At 32.6% G+C, this 21,246-nt stretch overlaps 1 protein-coding gene and 3 long non-coding RNA genes across 6 annotated transcripts; 3 read left to right on the forward strand and 1 right to left on the reverse strand.

Annotated features, from left to right (window-relative positions):
- The first annotated feature begins 8,800 nt into the window (after positions 1-8,800).
- LOC146900873 (UPF0496 protein At2g18630-like) lies at positions 8,801-10,524 on the forward strand. Its single transcript, XM_085733983.1, has 2 exons — positions 8,801-8,946; positions 9,189-10,524. The coding sequence occupies exon 2, from the start codon at positions 9,224-9,226 to the stop codon at positions 10,349-10,351; it is 1,128 nt and encodes a 375-aa protein (XP_085590109.1). The 5' UTR covers positions 8,801-8,946; positions 9,189-9,223; the 3' UTR covers positions 10,352-10,524.
- A 2,732-nt stretch (positions 10,525-13,256) lies between these two features.
- Positions 13,257-20,058, reverse strand: LOC146900874 (uncharacterized). 3 transcript variants are annotated; one of them, XR_015022425.1, is made up of 10 exons: positions 19,836-20,058; positions 18,833-18,963; positions 18,656-18,740; positions 18,493-18,570; positions 16,361-16,491; positions 16,097-16,227; positions 15,454-15,511; positions 15,038-15,094; positions 13,579-13,785; positions 13,257-13,489 (listed from the first exon to the last, which is right to left on the reverse strand). It is a non-coding gene; the product is annotated as an uncharacterized LOC146900874 (long non-coding RNA). The 3 variants fall into 3 exon arrangements; XR_015022423.1 differs by lacking the exons at positions 13,257-13,489; positions 15,454-15,511 and having other exon boundaries at positions 13,602-13,785; positions 19,836-20,057; XR_015022424.1 differs by lacking the exons at positions 13,257-13,489; positions 15,038-15,094; positions 15,454-15,511 and having other exon boundaries at positions 13,602-13,785; positions 19,836-20,056.
- Positions 13,567-14,107, forward strand: LOC146900875 (uncharacterized). The gene is made up of 2 exons (XR_015022426.1): positions 13,567-13,705; positions 13,792-14,107. It is a non-coding gene; the product is annotated as an uncharacterized LOC146900875 (long non-coding RNA).
- On the forward strand, positions 16,595-18,498 carry LOC146900876 (uncharacterized). The gene is made up of 4 exons (XR_015022427.1): positions 16,595-16,971; positions 17,220-17,403; positions 17,559-17,646; positions 18,383-18,498. It is a non-coding gene; the product is annotated as an uncharacterized LOC146900876 (long non-coding RNA).
- Positions 20,059-21,246: the final 1,188 nt, after the last annotated feature.

Consider the following 21,246-nt stretch of genomic DNA (forward strand, 5'->3'; position numbering starts at 1 on the left):
CTAACTTCGAATCACTAGAATTCTTTTCTTTAAGAATCAGAGGATTAACATAAAAAAATGATCAACACAAATATTTTTATATAACTTTAAAATAAACTTTAAATTACTAAAATATTTTACGGAAAAATGACTTGTACTAAATGAAAGAAACTGATCCATAATAGTATATGTATCAAAATACTAGTAAACATTCCCTCAAAGAAAAAAGTAAACAAACATTTATGTCCCCAAAGTCGAGCAATCTCTAAAATTAAACAATCCAGGTATTAGATTTGATTCTCTCTTGTGCTAATTTTGGTGGACTAGTTTGTCTTCTTTAAAAAAAAATTGAAATAACAAATTAGTTTAATAAATTAAAAATATCAATCAATTTTGTCTTTCTACCCAAAAATTTATTTTAATAATCATGCGTCAATATTAATAAAATACTTACACATTAACTTGAATCGTCATAATGCAAACAAGTATGTGTGTGTTTGGTTGTGTGTTTGGTTTGACGATATGCACAACAAAGACGAGTTTACCGTGAAATGTAGAAGCTCCAAATTAGAGGATTTCGATTTGGTACATTTGGAGGATCTCAAACACATCTTATAATCTTTAGAGTATGTACGATCAGCTTCGTTGCACTTCAGTTGATCTTAGGCAAAACTGATCTAATACTTTGGAGCAGTATGATAATCTCTGCACTTCACATTTGTCAAGCACCTTGGGCACATCAAACCCTTCAGATATAAGGTTGGCATTAACGACAAGTACATCATGTTACGTAGCATCCTCAATGTAACATTTTTGGTACCTCCGTGAATCAAAGAGGACCACAACATATTCCATTCCTATGCCATATTCCGGTTTACTCCATATATAATTACTACGATTTTGCTGCAACTTGAGGGTAGATGGTAAACATTTTCTAAGGTCACACGTGCAATTAGAGAATTTTATTAGAGAGCCGCTCCAATAATTTTCAATAATAAATAAGGTCTAAAATAAGTTTTAGATATATATGGTTTTTTTGACAAAATAAATATATATGGTCTTTTTTTTAAAAAAAAAAAAAATCAAAAATGGAATATATTAACGAAGGCAATGAAACCCCCTGGCACAAGGTGTATCAAGGAGGCCATCCCAAAAGGACAAACAGTCAAGTATAATAATTACAGAAACACAGTCAGTCGATACCCAAGCACATCAAAGGGTTCGACCACCATCTATGAGAACCGTACATGAAATTGGCATTTTTAGCCTTCAGCCACCATAGCGAGTGGTACTTAACTCTATCTAAAAGCTGCAAACTTGAGGTTTGGATGTTATTAAAAATCCTGTTGTTACGCTCATTCCAAACCTGCCACACACATAAAAGCCATAAAAGCTGAAGAAACGATCGACGCTTCTTCGAGTGACCTGTACAATGAATAAACTGATAAAAGTGATCACTGATATTGTTGGGATCTACTCCTATAATACCAATTCAGGACCTGATTAACTGCCACAAGGAACCGAACACATCACAATGAAGGAACAAATGAGCCACTGATTCATCACTGGTGCACCCTGCCACACATCTCGCGGCGTCGTGGTGAATGATCCCGCGCCTCACAAGATTAATCTTGGTTGGCAACCTATCTTGCAGAAGTCTCCACGTGAAGATTAAGACCTTTAGAGGTACCTGCTTGTGCCAAACAAGATCCAACATGCCGTCACCAAAGGGGGGGTGTCTGCGTAGTCAGAATCTGATAAACACCTCGCACAGTGTAACCACCAACAATGTCAGGATCCCACTGCCACCTGTCATGAATATCAGCCTGCAAAATCAAACCATTAATAAAATTCCTACACTCCGCTAGCATCTCTTCCTCCCACACCCACAAACTTCTCCTCCACCTCCACGCCTCACCCCCTTCCTCCCAGCCAAGGAGGTGCATCTCAGCCACTGTGCTCAATTTAATCTAATAAAGATTATCTTTTTGTTAACAAATTTAAAGAAGATAACCTTATTAGCCTTACGACACTTTTTTATTATTGCATTATTCTCCAAATACATTTCATTTTGGCGAAATAGCACGTTTGGTCCTTTTAGTTTGACAAAATTTCTAAGTTAGTCCTTTAAGTTTCAAAAGTTTCAAATAGATCCTTTTAGTTTGATAGAATTCCCAAGTTAGTCCTTTAAGTTTCAAAAGTTTCAAATAGGTCCTTTTAGTTGACAAACTAATTCACCGTTACCCCCTGCTGTCAGTTAATAATTAATTGATGTTGATGTAGTAGTTAAGTTGTTGACTTGGATCAAAACGTTGCCTTTTAAAAGCTTCAGGGTCTCAAAATGTTATGTTTAATGGTCACAAATGATCATTCTAGCACTATAAATGCCGTTTAATAGTGCTAGAAAGGCGTTGTTGTAAATAGCTGGCTTTCTAACACTATAAATGATCATTTGCGATCATTAAACGTAGTGTTTTGATAGCTGGAGCTTTTAAAAGGTATCGTTTTGATCCTAGTCAACAACTTAACGGCTACATCAACATCAGTTAAACGGAGATTGACAGCAGGGGTAACGGTGAAATAGTTTATCAACTAAAAGGACCTATTTGAAACTTTTGAAGCTTAAAGGATTAACTTGGGAATTCTGTCAAACTTAAAGGACTTAATTGAAACTTTCGAAACGTAAAGGACTAACTTGAGAATTCTGTCAAACCAAAAGGACCAAAAATAATATTCTGCCTTTCATTTTTCAATAAAGTTTATTCGATAGTATAAAGTGACGTGTGAAATATAACCTAGTCAATTATTTTGAGACCGATGTAGTCATTTCTTTTATCTTTTATTCGTCTTCCACCATCATCTACAAAAATGAAAAACTGGATTGTTGAATTTTCCATAGTTTAGAGACATGGAGTGGCTCTAGACTACCATAACCATCCATCTTTCTTGAATGCCATCTCTATGAATGCCATCTCTTATCATTTACTCCCTCCGTCCCTATATGTAAGTCCCCTTTGCATTTTTCATATTTCTTAAGAAAAGATGTCTCTGTAATTAATGTGTCTGTTTTGTGTGTTAGTATTACCAAATTGTCTTTTGTTTGTATGCGTATTAAATTTGACTTTTCATATTTCAAGACAAATTAGTAGTATTAATTAGGGGTATGTTTAGGGAAAAAAAAATAAATACATCTAGTAATTTGAAAAGGGATTTACAATTAGGAACAAAAATAAAATCAAATGGGTGCTTAGATATAGGGACGGACGAGTATAACACGTTTTGACCCCGTAATAAAAGCTTATGTTTCATGTTTTTCAAAATTGGCAATGAGGCATATCGTTCTTAAACATTACTAAGACCCGAATGAAAACAATCTATATGACTTTGTGGTCTCTCTTTGATAAAAAAAAAAAGAAAATAATCAATATTTTTTTGTTATTCAAAAGAAGCAACATTCATTCATTTAAACTGGTAAAGTATATTAAAATCAAACAAAAATTCAACATCGTTAAAAACAAAAAAGGAGAAATTTGTAAACAAACTCACAACATCCTAGTTAATATAAATGACAACATACCTACAAATAATGTGACAAAATTAAAGTGATTGTGATACACATGTCTCCACATCTGCAACGTTTAAGACCTAGACATCTGATTGAACCGATAATAAATTGAAGTTGATTTGTCAAGGCGGGAAGACAACCAACACCGCACTAAGACGACAAAATTACGAAACAAAAACATAGTTCTATGTGAAAATAACTTATTTAGTTTAAAAGAGAAAAGAAAAAGTAAAATGGGTAATTTCATGCCAAAAAAGATCCATAACTACCCCTCAATGAAGAAAATGAAAAAGAGATGGTAGATGGAAAAACTAGGGCCGACCATTAGTTGGAGCAATTAAAAAACACATGTAAATATCAATTAATCATATAGGTAAACTTTAGAAATCAATTATGTTATCTGTGTGAGCTTGGCTCAGATATTGCATATTATATGCAGGGGTCGGAGTTCGAAACTCGGACACCCCACTTCTTCACATTTATAATGTGTGAGTTCTGGCACTAGACTACTTGACAAAAAAAGAAATCAATTATGTTATTGGAACATAGAAAATGGAGGCGAGACCGTATTTTTATACTCCCTCCGGTCCTTAATATAAGAAGAAAAACCAAAAAACGCAAAAAACAATACAATCATTAATTGTTGCAACTTTTTAAATAATTTTACAAATATACCCCTATAGAAAGTTGTGAACCATTAAATACATTTACCAATATTAAAAAGACAAACATTAAATGAAGGATATAAAAGTCTTTTATGCAATAACTACACCTTAAAACTTGTGACATTTTCTTATAAATAGGACCAAAAAATTTTTTGAAAATTTTCTTATAATAAGGACCGGAGGGAGTAGTTTCCTTTTAATAAAGACTGCATTTGATTCAGTATATACAACTACAGTAATGATTTGACTATACAAAACACGAAAAATATCTTAGGTCAAATATTTTTTACGATTATGATTGTTTCAAATTAAAGCAAATCTTAAAACCGTGAATAAATTTAAAAAGCGTAATTTACCTCATGTAATATTGATCATTTTCGATTTTTTACTTTGTAAATTTTTGTTTTGTTTTCGTCCTTGTAAATATTTTTTTTTGTTTTGGACCTTCATAGCAAATTTCTCCCACTTTAATTTGAAAAAATTTCAGTTTACCCCCTATAATTTGAGCAAATTTTGGCTTACCACCTGGTAATTTGTGCAAATTTCGGTTTACCCTCTGTCATATCATCGATTTTGTACACTCAGATGACATATGGAGTATTTTGAAACAAATATTTTTTACAAGGACAAAATCCAATTCTTTTTACAGGAGATAAACCCGAAAATGACCTATATTACAGGAGGTAAATTATTATTAAGCAATTTAATAAATATATGTGCCTAATATGTGAGGGTTCTCAAGTAAGTATATAATTGAGGATTATCCTTAATTTTGTGACGGGAAACTACGTTCATTCATTAATGAGAAACATGATCAATAAAAATTGAAACAAAGTTAGATGTGCTGCAACAATACACAGAGAGTGGATAGAAGTCAAAAGGGTATTATTATACCAAAAATAGAGTCCTAAGAATTGAACCAATTTCTTCTCAACACGTTCATCATCCAAGCAAAAAATAGTATCCACAGTCTTTAAACCTATCTAGCTGCAAACCCTTTATTTAGCCTTGTGCAACCTTAAATTGACTAAAAATGTCGTGTATATAACCAATCTAACCACATACTAAGGAGTCTTTTGAAGGATGGAGATAATGTTGACATTAGCAGCCACCAAATCCCTGCATCCAAAATGTAATTCCAAGAAGCCATACACATATGGGGATTTTTAGATGGCGCAATGGATATAAACTTAAAATAATCCAAAACTTAAAATACCAATAAGACGCAAACCATGAAGCAGGACACATAGTTTTTTTTTTTTTTTTTTATCTGAAACCCAACAATGTTAAAAATATTAGCCTCATGATGACTTTAAAGGAGCTCTAAACCCATATCTGCAATTGGAGGAGAGAACAAGGAGTGGAAGGCAAAGGAAATAATTAAGGTGAGAGACGTTCCAACAAAGAAGAAACCATGGCGGTGAGGGGTTGATGCTCAAGGCAGAGCTTCCAGTAAATGGAAGCCCTAACGAGGTTACGCTGAAATTTTGATAGTTTGGAATTCACCTTAATGATTATTGGTGGCGAAAAAAGTGCAGGAAAGATGGAATTTGAGGTGGATAATTTGTGGGTGGGATGGAGAAGAGAATGGAAGGTGATCTGACCCAATCAGCAGAACGACGTCTGGTGTGGTGAGTTCGTTGTTCTCGTGAGCTTAGAACGAGAGAGGTGGTGTACCTGCAGACACTCAAACGATCAAGTTAGTATTTTGATATGGAAAGAGGTTAAAGTTAGAATAAATCGTACCTTAGGGATTCTGTAAAGTCCCCTTTTATAGATGTACATGTTACCGTTGTTTTTGGCTTCGTAGTCGTTGGTCAATGTTAGACAGTGGGATTCGTATCCATCGAGCATTATGAAATGGCAATGATGGAGGCAGTTACGATTCAAGGGTTTGAATAGTTGCTATGTATTGCTACGAGCACCCTTTCATATATTGGGGGTGTAAGGAGAGTAGTTTTGGTCCATTGCTAGATTGGGCCTGCTTATTGGGTTTTGGACGACGAGCATTGACTTTTGGAGTAAAGAGTGATAACTTCGAGCAAATTGATGTTTTTTGCGATGGAAAATAGCATGCTCGTGGGAGCTTTATGTTGTTTGTGGCTCCTAGGAGTTTTGGTTCGCGGGAACTAATTTGTAAAGGAGCATAATGCTCGTGAGGAGCTCATGGTTTGTTTTAAACCTTGTGTTAAAGATTTGGGAGAGTGTAAAACTGGTATGACACTTGTAGTTTGTGTGAAAGATAAACCTTCGAAGACTTCGATGATGAGGCCATCTTCGTTCTCAATGATAATCCCCTGCTCCATTGCCTTTTGAGTTCGAGGATCCAACGACGAAGATGGTCCAAGTGGTTGTTTTTTCATCCCCAGTGGATGAGGTCATCTCAACTACATAATTGACAAGCACTTGTGCTTTAAGTGCTTTCGTAGCTTCGAATTTGATGTTGAACTCTGATAGTTCTAGTGACCATCTCATCATTCGACTTTATTTGTTGCATTTTATTAAATTAATTTACGATTTAATTTTCAATCAATTTTAACTTAAAAAGTTAAGACCCCTAAATGATTCTTAAGATTTAGTTACTTCTATTTACTTCGAATTTCTAAAAAGTCTGCGTCAAACTCCGACCAAGAAAAAGTGTGAAGGAAGATAACAAACAAATAATTTAATATTTGTATGATTTATAACTTAGAAATTCAAATTCTTACTAGTTTTTCCTCAAGATTTTTTTTAATAATTTTAGTTTATCTTATATTAAATTAAGAATCGATAATAATTCATCTTTATCATGTCATCTGTATAATGACAAAAGTTGAGTTATTTTATTGTAAAAAAAAGTAGAATTATTTAAAAAAGATAGTTACGACGAGTGAAATACATTTAGGTTTGGTAAAAAAAATAACTACATTTATTTAGGTAACTTTGTTTTTGAAAATTACATTTACGTAACTTAATCTTTTTACTTTATGTAATAATACCATTTTACTGTATTAATCTTTTTTTCCTTAGTCGTCAACACTCAACATAAAATTTCTCCTAAAAAAACACTAAACATAAAACAGTGAAATACCAATAAATAAAAAGGAGTAAATCGTTTTATCAAAAAAACATCAATAAAAGAGTATAAAACAATTTCTAAAAAAAAATTACAGTATACATCAATTAATGAAGAATAGAAAACTCTAAAAAAGCCAAAAACACATTTTCCCATCTCAAATGGATATTATTTGTAAGACTAACTCAATTCAAGTAGATATGGTTAATGTAGACATCTTTACAAGATTCAAATTGAACATCTTTATCGAAATTGAATTCGAGACCTCATACTTGTATATGTGAGTTTAAAAGAGTGTTTGACAAATAAAATGATTGAACTCAAATAGTTAATAAATTTTACAAAAGAACATATCAAATCGTCCTAAAGAACCAAATTCAAATGAGTAAGACAATTGATTTTATTTATCTTCCAATCAAACTTTACGAAAATTTCATTCCATAAAATTCAGAAGGTTAACAAAAAAAGATTCAATGTTTGACACACAAAACAAAATCTCAAGAAAATATTATTTTTATGGAAAATGTTAACAAATGTCGTAAGAACACTTTTAAGGAGTTTAAATAATAATTTTTTATAGAAATTTGTGTATTCAATACATTGAAAATTAAAATTTTAAATTTTTTAAAAAAATAATTTTTAATTAAAAAACTTTAAAGAGTGTCCTAAAACACTTGTTAACCGTACTCCTGTGAAGCCCGGATACGAGATACGATACAGATACGATACTGCACCGATACGCCGATACGGAAAAATTTCAAAAATCAAGATACGATACGGCTGGGATACGTTAATAAAAAAAATTATATAATTAAATGTACAATATAATTATAACCATTTTTTAATATGCAAATATATTAACAAACACAAGAAACCAGGTTCGTAGCACATTAACATAAATATAAATAATATTGACGATTAAGAGAGTGGTCATTAGTCAATTACATACGCAATATATACCAAAGTCGTCCGATACCAAGACTTCGACGGTGGCCAAAGTGGATGGCGACCACTTTGGAAGAAAAAGTTGAAACCCTAATTTCTTAGAAAGGGAAAGATGCAATTGTTTGTGTGGTGTGGTGTGGGTCGTACTGACACCAAAGTGGTGTGGGTCGTACTGACACCAAAGAAAGATAAAGGAAATGTATATATATATTATAGTAATATAGTGTTTTTATTCTTATTTTTTAAAAAAAAAAAACAGAAATCAAAATAATATAAAGAAACACAAGTATCTGTGTGTATCGGGACGTATCGGAAAGTATCGGATAATTAATTTTTAAAAAAATAAAATTTAATATTTGGATACTCTCCGGATACGTATCGGGAAATATCGGGCAGGTATCGGTGCAGGATACGCAGGGGATACGGTACGTCATCCATTTTGAAGTATCGGGGCTTCACAGCCGTACTCTATTTTTATTTGAGTTCATTCAATCACTTTGAAAGAATCCATATTTTAAAATACATTAACGAATTAAACAGACAAATTATTATTAAAAATAATATAGTACCCCATTTATCCTTAGTCTTAACATCTTCGAAATTTCATCAACCATGTAATGAAGACCAATTCTTTGTTTTCCTTTCTTTGACTTTGTCTCTCTTTCTCACTCTGCAACCTTGCAATTCAAAGGAAGAATTCTGAGTGAGTATATTCTCACACTTCAGCTCATACCCAGGTAACCAAAAATTCCAACTTTTTCATCTGGGTCTTCACAATTTTCAGTATTTGCAATTTGGGTTTTGGATCTAACAAAATTCAACACATTTTTTGTTTTTTTTTTCTCTTTCTTATTCTGTAATTGAGCTCAATTTTATCAAATTTTGAAACTTTATTGCTAATTTTAGAGTTTAGTACTATTTGTGATTGATTTAAGGTAGTATAGAAGGTGTGAAGTGTAACCTGAATTTTTGCATTTAGGGTTTAAGAGCTTGGATCGGATCTGAGGTATTAAGATGGGAGGGAATTCAAGCAAGATGATGGTTGATGCTAATGATTGCACAAAAATGGGTACTCATTCTGTGTATGCAGCTGATTTAAGCTCATATGAAGCTGCATGTATCAAGGATCCAAACTTGCAAAGTTTTGATGAGAGTATTAAAGAGCATACCAATAGGGTTATTAGTTCTCTTGCTACTGGTGTTGAAGTTAGGTCTTTATCTTTCGATTCGCTGCGAGAAGTTACTGATAGTTTGCTTGAGATGAATCATGAAGTTGTTAAAGTTATTTTGGATTGCAAGAGGGATATATGGGGAAACAAGGATTTGTTCGCATTGGTTAATGATTATTTTGATAATAGTCTCCAGACGTTGGAGTTTTGTAATTCTCTTGAGAAATGTTTGAGACGGGCACGCGAGAATCAAGTGATTGTTAAGTCGGTGATTACTTATTTTGAAGAAGAGGTGCAAAATGGGCTTGAAGGGGGAACTTGTGTGAAGACATTGCAAGAGCTTAGGAATTTTAAGGATGCTGGGGACCCTTTTACGGAGGAGTTTTATTTGTTGTTTCAATCGGTTTATACGCAGCAGGCAACCATGTTGAAGAAATTGCAAATCAGAAAGAGAAAGCTTGATAAGAAGTTGAAATCACTCAAGTCATGGAAGAGGGTGTCAAATGCAATTTTTTTGGCTGCGTTTGTTTCGGTGTTGATTTTCTCTGTGGTTGCAGCTTCTATTGCTGCTCCGCCCGTTGTAACAGCTTTGGCTGCGGCGTTGGCTGTTCCGTTCGGGTCGGTTGGAAAATGGTGCAACTCACTTTTTAAGGGATATGAGAAGGCTATAAAGGGACAAAGGGAAGTAGTTAGCTCAATGCAGCTTGGTACTTACATTTCATTGAAGGATTTGGACAACATTCGGGTGCTTACAAACAAATTGGAACTACAGCTTGAATCGTTATTGCAGAATGCTGATTTTGCTCTTAAAAATGAGGATGTGATAAAGCTTGCAATCGATGAGATTAAGAAGAATATAGAAACTTTTTCAGAAACATTGGAAACTCTAAGTGCAAATGCTGATAAATGCAGTCGACAGATAAGAAAAGCGAGGACAGTCGTTATACAAAATATAATCAAAAGACCTGATTGAGATGAGGTCTTAGAATTGTTTTATTGATTAGTTTCTCTTGATGGCAAGGCTACAATTATGAAGTATGATTCAATACCTAGATTATAGCTTCAATAAGATGCCTTTTATAAAGAGAAATGAAGATATAACTTGTGTAGAACATCTATATATTTATATACATACATAGTTACAAATGTGTTTGCTGTTGCCTGCTTGGTTGTTTCTGATTACAGTTGTGCTTGATCAAGTGCATGTTTGGAATTATGGCAAGTTTGCCAGGGAATCACGGTGAACCACAATGATTTTGGTAAAACTATGCTTTGGAACTTCAACAAATCATGGCCAAACTCGCTGTGATTCCAATTATTATAGAAAATTAACATCGTCTAAAGGTAAATAATGACATCATGAGATGAGAACTTACATAACAAAACTAGGACTTAAGATGGTGATGTTAAGTGCAGCCTAACTTTAGTTTGGGAAAAATTTAATGGCACAGCTTCACGGTTAGGAGATGGCTAAGTATAAATTTTATGTTTCAATGTATGTTTAGTCCATGGAAATATAAGATTATTTTTTACACTTAGGTTGACCTGGTGGTATTGGCTTAGGATCTGTGAGTCTGCTCATCCTAGTTTTTGGTCTCTGATGTCATCTTTTCGTTAAAAACTGCTTACGTGGTTGATGGTATTCCATATGGTCATGCTGCCTTAGATTATTGATCATATGTGGAATTGCTGACTCAATTTACACCTTCAGCAAGAAACTTAGAAATTAATCTCCACCATGAATCAGAAACTCTTTGAAATTCATCTCACCATCAACTCAGAAACTCATCTCATCTTCAACCGAAAATTTGCTAGTTTAATCTCCCTTGCAAATGCCACCACAAAGCCAAACTCATTAACAAGTCACACCCTCATCACAAACAGAACCAAATGTTCTTCTGTTACCGCACCACTTGAAGCTAATAGAAGGTATGATGCCAAACCCAATTAATAGCACATCAATTGCTTACAATATCATACTAAATGGAATATTTGAGAGTCAAGAATGACAACAAATAGTACAAGTCTATACTAAATGGGATATTTGAGAGTCAAGAATGACAACAAAATGGCAAGAAATTAAGAAATATGACTTTGTAAGGAGGAAAAAAAAAAAAAACTACAAGGTAAAAATTGGAAAACTCTATTTACAAGACTAAACATATGCTTAATCTAAGGGCCTGTTTACTTTTCAACAACATTTCAATTTATTTTCAAGTTTTACTTCGTATGTGTGTGACTAGAATGACATTTAGTTATGAAATTTTCTTTTTAATTATAGCAGAAAGAAGATGGAAGCTAACTAGAGATAATGTATTTCCGAAAACACTGAAAATATGTTTTAAAATTTTTCAGAATTAGAAAAAATATTCAACTATTTTAAAATTAATTTTTAAATACATCAATAATATATTGTATAATGTTTATTTTATCAGTGGAATTGAAACAAAAAACTCTAAGGTAAATATGCCTAAATTTTAAAAGGTTGGAAGTTGAGATCCAATGAAAGTTATGCCGCATGAGTTGAAGTAAATTCATATAGAGTAATCTAGTTTTGATTCTTTGATATATGCAATTTCATATCTCAAGTTACAGAGTACAACAAGTGTTTAACTATGATACACCCTAATGTATCAAAATAGAAGCACTCTTCGAGTGAGTGTGTGTACTCTTTAAGAAATTAGGAAGAAGAAAGAGGAAATTCAAGAGAGAAATAGAATTTCTTATCATTCATCATATCCGGATTGGTTCAAGTGCAACTCTACTTGCTCTCAAATCCTTCATCTAATGAGGTTGTATCATTCCCCAATCCCCACCCCTTCAATCTGACCTTGTCTTAAAGGTGAAATGATGGAAAAAAATAGTATGTAATTGCTCCTAATCAACAAGCTGCGAGACAATTTTTTCTCTCAAGAAAACAGCCCCCAGGATCCCATTGTTTGAAAATGAAGTGCAAAGAGCAATCATACCCATGAAGGACTATAATGGCAACTAGGAACATACAGGGCACACTACCAATTTACCCAAAAGTTTTTGCTCATTCTCAAGTGAAATGACAAAAATGCCCCTGCGTGAGTTAATTTTCGCAACATGAGTTAACTCATGCTAGTGTAAATCTCTGCGTGAAACTTGGGAATGAGCAAAAACTTTTGGGTAAAGAGCAGAATTCAAGCATTATAACTTTTTGGTCATTTCACTTGGGAATGAGCAAAAACTTTTGGGTAAAGAGCAGAATTCATAATGCTTGATCACAAAGAGTTGATGAAGTTGTAGTGCTATATCATAACCATTAGCAACATGGATTCTAATGCCAACAACATTGTATGCTAACTCACCGAGAGTTTATGCACCAACACAATATTTAGAAGGCTAAACTGCACTTTTCGACCCTTGAGTTTTAAAAAGTTGCGATTTTAGCCCCATATTTAAAAAAATGACAATTTTGCCCCCTTTTGTCCCAAAATTGCTGAGAAGAGGCCACGTGTCCCAAAAAAGGGGTCATAATCGCAACTTTTTGAGAAGATAAGGGATCAAAAGATCATATTTCCCTTATGTTAGGGGGGTCAAAAGTGCATATTTCCCTAAACATAGGGGGTCACTTTTGTCATTTCTTTTTATAGGGGGCCAAAATCACAACTTTTTAAAACTTTAGGGGTGAAAAATGCACTTTAACCTATTTAGAAATTCCACTTCTTATAACAACATCAAAACCCTTGTCTATCCAACTGTTGGTTTCATACTGTTCATCAAGAATGGGATTTTCTCAGAATTTTGATTTATTTTAGTTGGAAAATCATTTTAATAGGGGATGGCCCAATGGAGTTAGTAGGAATGGTAGCTATTATTGCTAAGAATAGGTAACTACACCTATTAACATATTTAATTTTAGATTTGGCTTATTATGACCATGTGTTGATCCTACAGGCTACAGGCTAAACAAAAAAAATATTATAAACAATATATCCTAGACGCTCCACCCTATATTTTGCTATATACATAAAGCATTCCATTCATCTTCCATTCATTTCCTTCCAACTTGTTTTCATTGTCAGATCTCTTCTTCTGCACATTCAACATATTTCTGTGGAGTTCTCTTTAAGTTTTTCTTTCCCTGCAGAATATTGTGATGAAAGAGGTGGTTATTAGAAAATGCTATTACAAGAGAAAGTGATTAAAGACAAACAACAGATGAAGGAATACAAGAAATTGATTACTGCTGCCAACCACTATTTCTGAATTTATTGAAAAAATAAACTGATGAATAGAATGTATATGATGAAAAGAAGACATTGATGGTGTTGATCTGGCTATTAGAGGCAATATGATGGTAGGTTCAATGATAATCAACAATACTCAACAGCTTCCTTATATTCTCCAATTGACATGTTAGTTGTTTTTTTGTTTTCCCTGCAGAATTGTTTGAATATAGATAAAATTATTACAAAAGCTATTGCATGTGAAAGGTGATGAATGAGAAACAACAAATATGAAGGAATGTGGGAGAAATTGTGTACTACAACAAACCATTGTGTAGTACAAAGATATTCCTTATGTTTCTAATCCTTTTGTGGTTTTCATTATTTTTTAACATCCTCTTCGTTTTTGTTGATGAAATCCTTTATAATGAAAGCAAATGATATACTTGGGGGTTATTAGAAAAGCTATTGCACGGTAAAGGTCATTAAAGAGAAATAACAAATGGGAAGGAACAGGAGAGATTGTTCACCAATGCCAACTGTAATCCCTACATTATTTTATTTTCACAAATGCAAAGGTATTCATCAAATTTCTGATATACATCATTCTAAGGTATTCATTAAATCATATATAAAGTTGGATTTTTTTTTCACTAAATCATACACAACTTAGACTGAAATTCAAACTCAAGAAATTAAAAGTTTAAAGTTTAATTTTTTTTATCCATACATCGCTAAATTATAAAAACAGATATACTCAAACTCAAAAGAGACAGTGAATAACATTAATATAATAAATGTCAAACAGAAGTGTATTGAAGCAAGCTATCAAACAAGATGAAAATACAAGCATTAAATGCCTCTTAGCAAATAAAATATTTGAAAGAACAGTCCAATGTATCACCAAAAATAGAATTTCATGTTTCAATGTTAAATTGCAAGAGGAGATTAGAGTTCAAGATTTAAATTTGGAATGTGTGATATATACATAAACGAGTAACCAAAGAAATTAGAATAAGGATAAAGGTCTCAAAAAAATTTGAAGATTTTTTATTTTTTAATGAAAACTGCCCACAAAAGAAGAATTATTTTTTAAAAAAAAATACATTCACCAAAAAAAGAACATTTTATTTACTGTAGGGTTAATTATAGGGTTTTGTCAAGAGAAAAAGAATATGATTCAAAATTCATCACAAATTTATTCATTAAGTATAAAATTTAACACTATTTATAACTCGGTTTAATTACCCTGTAATGTTTTTTAATTCTGGTTCATAAATGCCTATTACATGATTTATTTCTTCAATCTAAAATTTAGCAGCTTGGATACAGAATTTTAAGTGCAAGTAAACTCATCACTCTATGTCACTTAAAGTTGATAAAAATTGTTGTGCAAGGTATAACAATTAGCAACAACAAACTAAAAAGATAGGATAAAACATAAGTTCACCAATTGTACATACCGCATTGGTAATAATTATTTGCAAGAAAGAATATGATATGATGTTCCATAAAGCAACCTGAGGAAGAAAATTAAGAACATGATAGGTAAATACTAACATTTCATTGTGAATAACAAGTAGGTTAAACAAGCTTGATCATGATCATCAACAACATAACATTTCATCCTCATCTTATTCTATGACAATTGGCATAAGGGACAAGATTACTTTAATGTCCTAATTAAAAATATTATTTAAAATTAGGAACTTTTTATTTTAGTGTTGTCCAGATGATGCAAAAATTGTCATTCCACTATCCTAATAACTTAATAGGCCTTTTGTCCCATCACATCTATTCGAAATGCTTGGTCTATAAATACAAAACAGTGTAAATTGATTAGCGAAGAAACATAATTAAAATGGAGAAAAAAACTTACAGTAGGTGAATCTAGGAGAGGGAAGTGGTTGTCTCTCATCGCCCTCAAGGTTAATGAACTGGAAATGTGCATATTAATTGCGAAAAACAAGAGCAATCAGTTGAACGCATAAGAGACACTAGAAAAAAAGAATCTGCATGATGTATCCTAATTTCGAAGAAAAATTCTCAATTCACAAGTTTAAATTTAATTTGATTCTTTTCATGTAAGCATTCCTTAAAGCTGGAAATAATATAACTTTTGCTTGAAAGATTTCCAACAGATATCGCAAAACTGATCGAATTAATCATCATTAATTGTTTTCTAAATGTAAAGTTATTTGTTAATTTAAAAGTCAACAAAGGGAAATTTGTTTGTTTTTTAGGGTTTAGGTGTTTATTTGATATTGGTACTATATTCAGGATGCTAACATTATATACTTGCTTTTTTAGAATGTATGAAATAGTAATGATGATAGTGTTCAAATGTATGATTCAAGACGACTGTATCATGTGAAGATGATTTTTACTGAATCATACAAGTTAAACTTTAACTCAAACCCAAGATATTAGCAAGTAAAGTTGTTTTTTTTCTTCAAATGATCACTATATCACCAAATCATAATTAAGTAATCCATTCCATAGTGAAGAAGATAATAAATTACCATTTGAATCAGTTAGAAATAGAGCATCTACCCTGCAAACAGCCATTCAACGAAAAACTTCATAGACCGTTCATGTTTCAGGCACCATCAATGACTTTGAAAGTCGCAATGATGTCAGGTTCATCTCCCCCCTAATCCAAAACAAAGTTATCAGTGCATGAAATAAAAATGTTAATAGAAAGTGCAGGAACATGAGACAATATGTTAGAGTGCAGTGTCATAGATTGTTATTTCTCTTTCATAGTGAAGAAGTTCATAAATTACCATTTGAATCATTTAGAAATAGAGCATCTACCCTGAAAACAGCCATTCGACGAAAAATTTCATAGACCGTTGATGTTTCAGGCACCATCAATGCCTTTGAAAGTCGCAATTATGTCAGGTTCATCTCCCCCCTAATCCAAAACCAAGAAGAAACAAAGTTATCAGTGCACGAAATAAAAATGTTAATAGAAAGTGCAGGAACATGAGACAATATGTTAGAGTGCAGTGTCATAGATTGTTATTTCTCTTTCATAGTGAAGAAGTTAAAAGCTTCTTTGTTGAATTATCTCATGTAGAGTTAAATTCAAGTTTTGAAGTAAAAAATATATGTTCAGATAGATTAAGTCTTTAGGTTTTTCAGTAAATATGACACTTCAAATTACTAGAGCTTTAGGTTTTTCAAAGTGTCATATTTGTCATATTACTTTTATCAAGTATGAAAATAGTGCTCATAATAAAACTCATTAGGACTCGATTCCTAATGCAATGTTTATATGTCGATGCATATGATTTCGGAATCGATACCACTCCGCAGAGGGTTGTGGCAGCGCCACTGGGGGATATGAGTATCTCACTCATCTATCAAACTCGATGATCCACATTGGGATAAGGTGGTTCCTCAAGCTCTAATTTTGATAAATGTAGTTTCTAATTTATTTATTGAAAGAACATCAAGCTCTATTTATAGACTATACTAAGGAGTGTTATAGAGATCCCAGCAGTTCTGTAGTTAAGCATTAAGCTAATAACAGACTTGGCAAAAGCAACTTATTTATAAATGATGAAAAATACCATTCCTATCTCTATTTTAACTTATGCATAAGGATACATTAACCAACTCGGAACATGATTTCATCAGGTGCACAAACATTTATAATTTAGAACTGAAGCTTATGGCAAAATACTTACAATTGGTACTTACGTAAAACATTCTAAGGCAATCCTCCTTGAATTCAAAAGTAACAAAAGGTATCATGAAGACATAATTGGAAAACACAAGAATGGAAACAAAGAAGAGGAGTTTTATATTGGTTTTAATGCAGGTAACTCAAATTATCTTTTAATCACCAATTTCTCACAGATCACAGCGCCCACTACAAATGATAGGTTTTTAGTACTTAATATTTTATTAGAATCATGACTGATGATTATTGCAGAAATATAGATTTTGAATCTCATAAATTTGCAAAATTTACAGAGTAGGTGCAACTGCACTATCACAAGGAAGACACACTGCTAATTTTCCACTTATTTCAAGGAGGATTGCCTTAGAATCTAACTCAGAGGTAAATCTAGCATAAATAAATCTAACTCAGAGGTAAATTGTACGATTAGATTCAAGGTTTGAAGTAAGCATAAATATATCTAACTCAAAGGTAAATAATAAAATTAGATTCAAGATTAGAGGTAAAAAAGGGCAAGGATCCTTGAACAAATCAGTAGGAAAAATCAGCCAGAAATAGTCAATACCGAACATGCTTAATAGATCTACCATTTGATGTTTATTGAAGGTAGTCCTTATTTTTTTTAATGAATAGCCAATAATGGAAAAATCTTTCCAACTATTTAAGAGAAAAACATCAACTTTTTTTTAAGTGGTGTTACAATGTAAGGCAAAAAGAAAAAGAGAAAAACATTAACTTATGTTACCGTTTATTTTCTCTTATTTTAAATTGAGTACTAAAAGAAAAATTCAAGATACATGTTAGGACCTTCTTTTAGACCCAATTAGAGTACCATCTTGTCATTATTCTTATTGGAATTATTTAAAGCAAAACAAATACAAATTTACTTGCAATGATTAGTTTTTACATACAAATCATAAGCAGAGGTGAAAAACACTTGCGTTTTCATCTTAATGGAAATATGATTAGAGTGCAAGAGAATAGTTGAATCTTTCAATTTTGATACAACATGTCCAATGTTTAAATATAACTCAACAAAATGTTGACAGAATTGGAAGTCTCTTTGCTTGATACAACATGTCCAATGTTTAAATATAACTCAACAAAATGTTGACAGAATTGGAAGTCTCTTTGCTGGATTGTCTTATGCATTGAAAACCAGTTTGCAATAGCATTCAATAGAAGTGAACAGAAGGACCATATGGTGTGTTGGATGAGTATGATTACCTTGATTTTGTAAGTGGTTATCTCCAAAATAAGTAAATTCAAGAGGTGATTTTTCTTTCTTTCTTCGTAATAATTGTCCTGAAAAGTAAAACCAATTAAAGTGAGAAAACAACAAGACAAAAACAAACCAAATGGTTTATCTCTATTCGGCCATATTCCTTACCGAGGTTTGTTATCTGATTCCAGCTGGAGAATGGAAGATGCTAATTAGCTACCAAGGTTGTGTCTGTTACACACTTTTGAGACCCCTGAACACAATAATTTAGTTAATTAACAGTGAATTGAAGTTATAGGTTGACGTTGATCATGTACAGCAAAAATTCTAAAATAAATAGGTAACCTTTGATTTTATAATCCTATATTTGCAAAGTCTGTGGTATATCATTAGAGTGACTGCCCTTATAGCAAGTTTGAAATAGATCAATCACAAGCATTGGCAAACTTGAGAGATTCTCTCAATTGTTCCTCTTTCTGCAAGTAAGTTTAAATCACCTAGCATTTAGAAAAACATGTACAAGGAAGAAAAAAGAAATATACGTTGAATAAAAATAAACCAGAAAGATATCATAGAGTTAGTAAACTAAAATATTAAGACAAACTAAAATGCAATGGGAACTTTAAAAAATTGAACACTCTTTTGAGAGAGAAAAGAAAATGAAAACATTAACACGTTAATGTAATACAACCTAAAATATTAAGGGACTGTTTGGATAAGCAACTAACTGTGTTTATTCAGCAAGAACTTATCATATTAATGCTTATGTATTAGCTACTTTTACCATTGAAGAGAGAATGAGAGAAAATTATGCATAAACTCCACATAAGATATTTCGTTAAGCTACTGTACCTTATTCATGAAAATAAGTTGAATATTATACCAGCGTCAAATAACTAATTGAAACTTTACTTAAAGAACTTATATTATACGAGTGTCATAGACAAATCATACAAGGTAATCACAAGTTGTGCACAGTGACAAATCACAAAACATTCGAAACTATATAAACATATAATCAAGTTGTGCGAGCAAAATGAAAGCCTTCCCTCACATTTCCTACTAATTCCCAAACAAAACTTCATAAACATATAATCAAAAGTTCAAGTTCTACACAGTCGCAACACATTAACAGGTTTTCATAATCAAAACCTAAAGTAATCGATGACAGAAGAGAAAAATTAGGCAGCAACAGATCCTAAAGTAATGCAGAAATAATTCAAAGTTTCACTCACTTTCAAAATTAAATCAACGCTTTAACCAAATTCACTTGCCCTTCGACAAATACGAGATGTGATTAAGAATTTAAAGAAACGTTTTCTATCATAGATCTGAGAAGGGTAGATACCTTGAGAAATCGCAGAACGGGAACGAAGCTAAGGCGCGTGCGTTCACAGTTCAGCGAGCAAAGAGATAAAAAGTTGACGAAGATGGTGATGGATTTTGATTCTTTTAATCTCTGATTAGGGTTCTGAATTGTTTGCATAGAGAAAAGAACGAACGAAAGATGGAGAAAGAGGCCGCCGTTCAATTGATTTCACAGTGCGCGAGTGTTTTAGGTTTAGGGTTTCTTTGTTCAGTACTTCAGTGGATTATTTGGGCTGGATCCTAATTGGGCTGTCCAGTGGTCCAATGTAAGAAAAAAAAAAGAGTTTTACTTTTCCCACCCTATGACTTTCCTCACGCGCTCTATTTTTTTCCAATTTTACCCATGGTCCGGGTTTCGTATTCTGGATTGAATTTGTTAGAATTTTGCAGATGTTTCCGGATTTGAAAATCCAGAATAATATTTTACTAGAACTTTTAAAATTTTAAGTTTTACAATTCGTATTCCCACCTTATGATCATATTTTTAAAATTTGCAGATGTTCTTACACCAGGTGTGGATCATGACTCTTAAGTTATAGCTATTTGTATCATCATATTTTTATTATATGCTCTAACACACCAAAAGTTATTTTTATTATATGCTCTAACACATCATATTTTTATTTGGATATGAGTTTGGGTTTTTCCCAATTTAAAAACATGGCCACAAGACAGGTTACATGGATATAGTACCCACCCGAACCCTTACCCGGATCCATCTCTGAATGTTAAAAATTACTTTATTCATCTTTTAATATAGATAAAAACACAAATCCTAAATCATTTCACTCAGTCGCTAAGAAAGTCAATATGTGTTTGTACTCACTCGAGCTCTCTCTCTCTCTCTCTCTCTCTCTCTCTCTCTCTCTCTCTCTCTCTCTCTCTCTCTCTCTCTCTCTCTCTCTCTCTCTCTTCTTTCATATCTCATACTTTTAGTCTTTCTCTTTCCTCATTGCACTAGGGGATGGAAAAACTTCTTTTTGTGTTTAAAAAAATGATTCACTTTGGGCACGGGGATACCCGAACCTGCCAAAGACAGGGATGAAGTTCTACTTCTCATCCCCGTTTGATATGAGTAAGGTAACATGTAAGTATATGATAATCGAAGACGGGGATGGGAAAGGTAAAACCCGTCCCACCTTGCCCCATTGTCATGCCAATGTAATTTGAAGTTTGATCGTGAGGTAAATATAGTCTAACCAAAAATTGTTTCATCCAATGATCAAATTCGGGTTGTCCTGAATATTTCGTCATTTATTTGTTGTAGCTCATCTTTGAACCTGAATAACCTTTTTTTTTACAATACCAAAAAAATGAAATAATTTTTTGTTTTTAGTTGTGTTAAAACGTTACATGTTTTTAGTTGAATGTTTATTCTATGTTGAACGTAG

Source organism: Medicago sativa, chromosome 8 (assembly GCF_051527215.1).
Source record: "Medicago sativa cultivar Bolivia chromosome 8, Bolivia_mono, whole genome shotgun sequence".
Lineage (NCBI taxonomy): Eukaryota > Viridiplantae > Streptophyta > Magnoliopsida > Fabales > Fabaceae > Medicago > Medicago sativa.

Coding starts and splice junctions, on each gene's coding strand:
- LOC146900873 (XM_085733983.1), top strand. CDS start 9,224: ATGGGAGGGAATTCAAGCAAGATGATGGTTGATGCTAATGATTGCACA.